The sequence below is a fragment of the Odontomachus brunneus genome, unplaced genomic scaffold (genome assembly GCF_010583005.1).
Source record: "Odontomachus brunneus isolate Ranch 3 - 2012 unplaced genomic scaffold, Obru_v1 Obru_scaffold_130, whole genome shotgun sequence".
Taxonomy (NCBI): Eukaryota; Metazoa; Arthropoda; class Insecta; order Hymenoptera; family Formicidae; genus Odontomachus; species Odontomachus brunneus.
Genome location: NW_022639580.1, coordinates 426,776 through 436,114, shown reverse-complemented (window position 1 = coordinate 436,114; position 9,339 = coordinate 426,776). Strand labels below are relative to the sequence as shown.

At 44.0% G+C, this 9,339-nt stretch overlaps 1 protein-coding gene across 14 annotated transcripts in view; it reads right to left on the bottom strand.

Moving 5' to 3' along the window:
- Positions 1-9,339, bottom strand: part of LOC116849987 (protein daughterless) — a 196,021-nt gene that overhangs the window by 15,006 nt on the left and 171,676 nt on the right. For all 14 annotated transcript variants that reach the window (XM_032827737.1, XM_032827729.1, XM_032827731.1 and 11 more), the window contains 2 exons: positions 8,591-8,672; positions 3,631-3,767 (listed from right to left, as the gene is read on the bottom strand). In XM_032827737.1, the coding sequence (XP_032683628.1) occupies positions 3,631-3,767; positions 8,591-8,672 (219 nt within the window). The remainder of the gene's footprint in view (positions 1-3,630; positions 3,768-8,590; positions 8,673-9,339) is intronic.

Here is a 9,339-nt window from a genome sequence, read left to right as displayed (position 1 = left end):
TCTTGATCGTCCAAGAGATTCTTTTTCTTCTCGGCAATTGGATTCGTAGGAATGTCAGCTAATCGTCAATGTCGCGAAGAGACGCGACGTGTTTTCTTCGATAACATCTCGAAACTTGAGATTATTCGATGTTACGGAATCTCGTGTTCTCATGGATTCTGTGATTGAAGAAATTTCGTGGGTTTTAGGGATTTGGTAGAAGCTTGAGAGGGAGACAGTCACCGTAAGGATTAATTGTCTATTCCGAGGAGACTCGTGGAGCGTCCATGTAAACGAGCGAGCGAACATCTTCGATTCCGCGTCTCCGACCTGACGCGCAACGGTTACGCGGTATCTCGGTGCTTATCTTCACAGGTTCTCCAAATTGACGGAATTTTTACATTGTCGGCAACTCGTGAGGTTCGGAGGAATGTCGAAAAGGAAAGAAACCGTGTTCTCCTGAACGAGAATTCCACGGAACGCGGTGACAACGACGCCGATTGTTGGCGATTTATTCGACGCGACGGTCATACATCTCGGTCTTTATCTTCGTCGATGGGACTCGTTGAGGGAATTTTGTGAGGGATTCCTCCTCGCGTGGGTTCCCTAAGAGATATGTGTTTTGAAAAAAAGATAGAGAGAGAGAGAGAGATAAAAAAAAAGCGAAAGAGTGAGCGCGAAACGAGGATTGATTTATCTCGTTGTAGCTACAAGCGATAAAGGTTCCCGTTACAAGCCCGAAGTGATTTCGAACGGTCGCGCGCGCCCGACTCGATTCGACCCGACTCGATCTGTACGATTTCTTAAACGTGCCTCTCTCCTCCGGTCATAATGGATCATGAGGTACCTTTGATACCGGATACGTCCGGCGGGATGGCCGTTCTCTCGCACCTACTGAGATCGCTCGTAAAAGTCTAATTTTAAGCACCACCGCGGCTGCGGGGCTCATAGTGTATTTATCAACAAATTGAAGTGCTCGGACGACTAACGGGGAAGAACGTCGCGCGGACGTGATGGGAGCGCTTCGAGGTGTCGACTGGTGCACAGAGCGACTCGGAGACGCGTCTTCCTGCGAGACTTCTCGATGGACGCGGACACGGCTTCTCGGAAGATGGGTCATTAAACCGGGGGAGATCGTAAATGTTTAACCCTTTGCTACCGAAGGAAGTCTTACCTCCTGACGCTTAAGCTCCATCCTTCCCAGGCGCGTTCACTCTGAATCGCACGACGTCTTTACGACGTTTCTTGCCGCATCACGCGGGTCAAGGAACCACACCCCGCCGCGCGGATAATAAACAAAATGGTCGATCTTCAGGATATTACAGATCAGCAATTCAAGCGTGACTCGTAATCAGCTGTGTGGCATATCTGCGAGATTCCGAGACAGTAGATTCGAAAGAAAGAAGCAGGTAACATTGGCGAAGCGCTCTCGGCTGTACGAAGCTATTAGCGAAGCATCGTCGAACATTCGCAATCGCGAACGTCACACGCCGGGAACAGAAGCCTCCTCTCGTTGTCTCAAAGAGAAAGAGGCCGCCGAGAGACGACGGCGCGAGGTGCCACGAAGAGGAGGATTTCGTGGTAACCATGAACGGCGTAAATCAAACGAAGGCTGCACTTGACTAGAAACACGGAGTAGCGGGAGGGTCGCGCTATATATAGACGCCAGTGAGTCATTTGACGTTACTCCGGAGCGTTACACGGAGCACTGTCAACAGTGTCTCTCAACCGTGGCGAAGTGATGAAGAGAGAACGCGTCTCTCTTCGCACGCGACTGTCAACCGGGTGGTCCGAAATAAGACGGCTGGAAAAGATTCCACCAGCTGGTCGCACGGATCACGGTTGATGAAGAGGATTAAAGTCGGCGCGGTAAGTCGCTGACGCCGAGAGTAATGGCGAAAGCGAGAAGAAGACAACGACGAAGACGACGACGAGGACGATGATTCTAGATTCTCAGCTCTCGTCGCGCGGCTCGAGACGACGGCCTTCTTCGTCGGTGGCAAATCGACAATCTCTCTCCCGGCGAGATTTAGCGCGGTTCCGCGACGCGACGCGGCGCGACGCGATCGGGGGATTTATCACGTTCCGCGGAAACCCATCAACGATACGATAAATCTCCGAAAAGTTCGCGTATTTGTGGAAGGATGTTTTCGAGCGAGCAGAGCCGCCGGGTCTCGGAATCTCATCCGGGACGAGTGCATTTCAAACAACCGCCAGCTTCGACGTAGATCGTCGGCCGAGTAAAAATTTGCGATAACACACATTCCTCGAACTGAATTTAGCGATCTTATTGCTACCATTGCCGCTGCTGCTCTCTCTTTGCTGCTGATAATAATGCTACTACGACCACTACTCCTACCATTACCACAGAACTATACACACAGAAAAGTATCATTCTACTGCTGAGAAAAGCGATTACTCAGTTTAGTTTCCTCCTTTTGACTAATAGAGTCATCTTCAATAATATTCAAGAATATTTTATTGATAATGGTCTCAAAAAAGACACTCAATGCAAGTTTCAGAAAGGCTTCTTGTCAAACACTCAAAGGAAGAGTTCATTCTTTTCACAAAAATATTGCAAAACTTTATTGAAGAAAAAATTGGTTCGACTCCGTGCAGCAAATGAATCGAATTTTTCTTTTAATTTAACGTCCTCAATTGAATTGCTCAACTTGCTAGGATTCAGAATGATTATATTGAGTTAATTTGGCGCTCATGATAAACTTATAATAGATTTGCGCGGATGTATGAACTTATACGAAATACTTGAAACAATTTACTTGAGTACAGGAGAGAGAGTTGCCGAAATCGTCTCAACCTCAATTTCTTTATTATTACTGAATATGAACGGCATCTAACAGTGTAAAAATGAGAAATATAAAGAAAAGAAGTCCAAGTTACATCTTATTACTTCGTGCGTGTGCTATGAACATTTAGTAGAATCTCGTACGATTGATGAAGTACGAAATTTAGGAGATCGATACGATTTCGGTAACCCTCCCCCCTCCACAGAAAAATGTATTTCTGTGTGTACTGCTACCATTACTATTGCCACCGCTGTCAATTGCGATATGAAGAAGTTGGCGAGAAATTATCGAGGAGTCTTCGAGAGCGGACGCCGCGGGACGTGAGCCCTTCCGGTTCAAGATCAATCTTTTATCGTCGATCAAATTTTTACGCCGACACACCGCCGACAATACCCGATATGTCGTGCTCAAGGTTTCGCCGAACCTCGTAACTTTCCGAACCGAGAGAGAAGTGGGAACACGCCGCGGCTCGGGAGGAGAGCGCCACATCGATCTTCCGCCGTAGGAGTGTGTACACCGCGGGAGTAGGTCGCGCGGGGTTTTAATCTGTCGACTTCCTCTCCTCCTCGTCTCGGACTCGCGCGCGCGAGAGGATCCGACGACAGGAAAATTCGGGAGGAGGAATATCCCTCGTGTCTATTACCGAGTTCCAGACGCGTTTTCACGGCGAGCCGGCTCCGCAGGAACCGGCAGCAGCCGAGTCACCCGTGATTGATCGCTTCTTCAGGCGCGGCCGCGATGGGGGAAGGTAGAATCGGCGGGAAGTGAAGTGAAAGGAGAGAAAGGTGGGCGGACAGAGATCTAGGGAGGGAGACGGGGGAGGTGGGGGAGAGAAATCACTTACCATGGGATCGTGGGGTAGGTGCATGGGGTACGCCGGCTGCGCCAGGTGAGGGGGTGCGTATCCGCTGTAGGGGGGTTGAACGCCACCGCCGGCACCCGTCCATGGGTCACCGGGACCGGTTCCAGCAGTGTTACCATCTGCAACAAGAGAGATCCGATCGATCATGTGTCATGCGATTGTCGGTCGAGTTGGGACCTGGGATTTAAATAATCGATGCAATCGGGATTAAATGCACATACTTTGTAGCTGACGTGATCCACGTCGATCTCTCTTTCTCTCTCTCTACACTGAGAGAAGAATTTAGTAAATATTATCAAAATTTGGTTACTATTGTTAAATGATAGACGTAAACATAGCGGGCCAAAGCTATGGCAATACTTATTAATTAATTTAGTTCTGTAAAATAAATTATTTATTTGACAGAAATAAAATTTATTTGCTTCCAGAATATATTTGGTAAATAAAACTTATTGAATAGTTGAGCAAAATAAGCGATTTTGTAATAGTTACAAAATTTTTGATAGGTTCAACCAACTATCTGTAATAATAGATATTGAAACGATGTAATAGCTGCAAATGAATGAATTTTTCGTTGTGCTGCAACAAAACATACTTATACTGGTAACAAAATAGAACTCGTACCTACTGAATTTTTTATTATATGAGATATAACGATTTCATAACAATTATCAAATATCTGTTCATAACTGTAATATATTTCATATTAAATATTTAACATTAAATAACTATTACTAAATTATTTAATTGATGTTACTGTGAGTGCAATTACGTCATACTCCCGATCTATTAAATATTTGGTAATTATTATCATATTTAGTATTAGTTACTAAGGATTCAATGAATTTCTGTAACTAAATGCAGTTTGTTATAGTTACCAGTCTTTTCTCTCAGTGTATTTCTCTGTCTCTTATCCATCTTTCGTCGAGGAGAAGAATTCAAAAATACTTCAATGACGCAGCCACAAGCGGCGCTTGTATTAAGCCGGGATTACAAGCGTTACTGCTGTACTTGGAGACTCGCACGCCGTCTTTGCCAGTCGCTTTGCGATTCTGCGAACTTCCGTTTTCGCGAGATGTGACCGAGACGCGAAACGACGCGCTGCGGAGCGCCGATAAGCTCTCGCGTTCCGTCATCTACACGCGCGCACTTTCTACGTCATTGGAGCGAGAAACAACAAATAGTACAGCACGTGGCGTTCAATGATGAGAGAATGTCACACCACGTGCCCGGGTAATGGGCGTTGAAATCAAGTTAAAACGCATCGCTGCGACGTTTAACCGAATTTCAAGACGCTTCTCTTCTCACTTCCCCCCCCCTCTCTCTTTCTCTCTACCTCCCCGGGACGCCCCACGCGTGCAACGTTTGCGCAATTTCGGTCGATTAACGTGTGACGCACCGCATCGATGTGTATACGCAAAACTTGTTAACGAAGAAAGTACCGATACATCGTACCTTCCGCAGTAATTATTTCGAGAACGATTCCGTGACACGATACACGACTCTGCGTGGCTGGATGCCCGCCAAGTGGAAATTTCGCGCTTTCTAACGTCTCACTCGGCCGGTCGGCTGTTCCGCGGCGTTGGAGCACCCGGTATAAGGGCCAATAGACGGTACCCGGCGCCCGGGCCATTATTTCAGTTGAAAACAACAGCAATAAGCTTCGGGAACGTATTTCTTGATACTTTTGCTTGATATAATTCCCGTGCCGGGCGCTCCTCGACGAGAAAACGGAAACTAAGCCAAACTACTCGGGCGTTCCTACGAACTACCGGTGTTCGATGTCTGATAAAACTTTTTCGCCCCTCGTCGTGGCCTCCCATTTATAAGCCATTCCGGTCAGCTACCGGGTGCCACGAACGCCAACACGTATTTCGAGGGCATACTTAGGCCGCTACTTTTCTCATCCGATCTACAATAACCCGCGGTGCAAACTTGGCCGATTTCATAGATCTATCACCGGATGTGTGTGTATGTGGAGATCTCGTTTTAGATATTTGTACTTATATTTTTGACTGCGCGAGATCTCTCTCCGTGAGAAATCATCATGTTGCAATTTCTAGTCGACGCGTCGTCGATTTTTTTCTCCCCGACCAACTTTAAAAAAAAAAAGAAGACTCGTCCTGTATGTGTGTTTGATCGTTTGCATGTTCCTTCGCACACAACTCGAGGAACGTTAGTTATTTTTTTATAGTTACAACTGCGTACAATATTTTCCTTTCTCGCGAGACATTACGCCGTATACGACAATGGAACAAATACTTCTGCATTATCACTCAAAACGTCAAGTTCGATACGCGGTGCCTTATGGCCTGTCATTGCGTAATCCCGTGTACCCAGGACGAATATCCGCGGAGCACAGAGCGTGACGGTGTCCGCCGACACCTGCGGTGTGCGAGATGACGATTATTTATCAGAGATCCGTTATAATCTACAAAGTGAACTGTAAACCGCAATTACGTCCCCCGTAAAAGTGAGCGGTTGCGCACGCTAATAGTAGACCGCTCACAGCGATTTTGCGCGAAACGCCGATTATTTAGACCACCGTGATGAATTCCACGGCCGAATTGATTCGGAACGATACTACACGACGAGAAGATATCGCGAAGAATTCACCAAGAGCAAAGCGACTTTTTTTCTCTCGGGCGATATTATCAGGACGACGACTCTAAGGCCCGTATTAATAGTCAGGGTTGCTACAGAAAATCAATTTTGAAATTTCCCGACTTTTTCATGTTTTCCAGACGACAGTGGAGAATTTTCTATGACCAAAATATAATCTTTTAACATTTTGGGATTACAGATAAAGTAGATACAGAAAAAGTATATTACTAAAAACAATACAAATTTAGTTTAGTAATATAATATAATAATATAATAATTCTAACATATAATATAATATTCCTGAAAGTGCACATTCAGGCTAACAAAAATTATATGAATATTGCAAAAAAGAATGTAGATATGAGACGGAAAAGGATTATTGAATGAAAAAACGTTGAGTAAAATATAAATTTTAATTATTTTGTTCACATTATGATGCATAGAATAGTATAGATGTATATATATTCAATATAAACTAAGAAAATCTTATTTATTTTTTTAAATAACATTTGAATTCCTATATTATACCTATAAACTTTTAAATTAAAATAAAATAAACTTAATAAATTTAAATAAAATCCCTAGTGATCTTAGATTTAGTAAAGGTCTAAAGATCGTATATTCTTCTCTTATAACGTAGGGAGAGTTACCTTAATTTCAAAAAATTGTAAAGAAAGGTCAAAATTCTAGGTTATTTTATATTTTTATATTTTTTATATTTTTATATTTTTTTATTTTATATTTTTCCCTGACATATATATCCCGATTTTCCCGGTTTTCCAGGCCTGTAGTAACCCTGATAGTTGTCACATGAAACTTGTCTCATGTGAGATACTCAGATCTTTCTTCAGATCTTCTTTAAATCCAGCCTTCTCAATTGAGTTATGATATATGATATATGTGATATTTATACCTGCAATTGCAATTCACAAAACCCTCATTCAACTCTGAGTTCAGATCTGAGCATCTTACACACACACTTAGGTTTCAAGCAATAACTATTAATACAAATTTAAGACGAGCAATATGTTGTTACAACGACGGGAAGCGCAATTTGCAAAATGGACGGTGCGGTGACGACCGCGAGTGCGAAACTACCTCATATCGGCGACGTATCTCTCTCTCGTCGGCAAAAGTTTTCTGTCAAAAAAGAAATTTTCTCTTTTCCAACGAATATACCGGATATATATATATATATATATATATATATATATATATATATATCCACGCCGCGAAATTCAGCGACGAACTTCGTCCCGTCGCTTGAACAAATAACGAGATTGTTATTGTTTTTACGCACGACAGGCAGAGCGGCAAATTTTACGAGCGCACGTTAAACAGTTGAATATTAGCGCGCTCGTAAAATGCCTTTTATCGTCCATTCGGATCGTTATGCGATTTGCAAATGATATATATATATATATATATATATATGTGTGTGTGTGTGTGTATGTACATGTACACATGTGCGTACACATATATACACATATACACATATGTACGCTGCTGCTACCCACCGACGGCTGCGCTGATTTCCAGATAACGATCGATCTATCGAACTGCGGGGCCTCCTATTATCTCGTTTAATTACATCCATCGTAACACGGCCGACGTTATCGATTATATATATTAACAGATATAAGTTAGTAATCTATTTCTTAATTAGTTTCAGGGAATTAGTTGTTGATAACCGATCCGCGTGTTATATATGTACAGATGCAATACCGCCTACTTTCCCGGACGTTCCAATCGGGATTCGTCCAGAAAAGATTCAACTTTCTCTAAGATGTCGCGCACACACGATCGGACAGAGTTGAACCTGATTCCCCTTGTTTATCGCTTCGATACACAGAGAGAGAGAGAAAGAGAAAAGCATTTACTTGCCTTAGAAAACCCTCTGAGGGCATGATACAATTTCCGTACCTATAAGCGGGCTTTTCAGATAAATAGGGGTAGACACAAAGTGCACACGAATAAGAAAACATAACGAAAGTATTGAGCAGAATGAATTTTTAAAAGAGAGAATTTAACCCTACAGTCGTCGCGCTACTTTTCGAACACGAGCCGACGCATGCGATCTTGAGAGACTCCAACATAAAAAATTATTTTATATCTTTTATGTTGAGAATACTTAAATATTTTCTTTGTTTAATTAGGTTTCTGGGTTCATGTAAAATATAAGAAAAGACTATTTTGGATATAATATTCTCTTAAAGACCTCATGCGACGGCTGTAGGGTTAAAAGCGAGAGGAAATTTTAAATGAGACCTAAGAAGGAGACAAATGTGTAGATGTCATATATCAGAAATACACAGAGATCAAGTTCGTTTCCACTTACCGATATAATAGGAGTCGGCATACAACGCGGCCTTCGGCGACGTGTACCTCGGCGAGTCTTGGCCGAATTCATCCGAACCATACTGCAACAGAAATAAGACAATATTCGTTAACGAAACACGCCACGCTGAGGGATCTTACAAAAAAGAGAAAGAGAGAGAGAGAGAGAGAGAGAGAGAGAGAGAGAGAGAGAGAGAGGGAGAACATCTCGAGGAGAAAACACGGATCGATCGAGGGACGACACGACACAACGGAAACGCGCTGAATATATATAATTCCCGCGCGCGCAGAGCCGTCACGCCGTTTTGCAAGCCGTAGAACCTTTTCATCGACTCTCGCTCGCCGCGTTTCAGCGGCAGTTGCGAGACTATAACGCGAAAATTGCGCTATAATCGCGACGTCCACCGACGAGACGCGGGCCGTCAGGGGCTGCAGGGGGGAGAGGGAGTAGCGACTACTCCTCTCAGGAGAGAGATTCCCGACGCGGAGTTGCATCTCCGGCATGCTCTCTTGCGACACCTTTGTGTATTGTATTGTGTAGCATCTCGTCCTCATCGATCTTACGATAGAGACGGTAGAGTCGAGAGTCGACTATTACGACACCGCAGCGCGCGTCGTATAGCTCGTAGCGAGAACGGTCATTAATTCAGCGACGTAGACGCGCGCTCGCTCGCTCGGCCAGAGAAAATCGCGGGTCGGCGTGGAGTCGTTAAATACGCGACATACACACAAGCACGCACATACGTACAT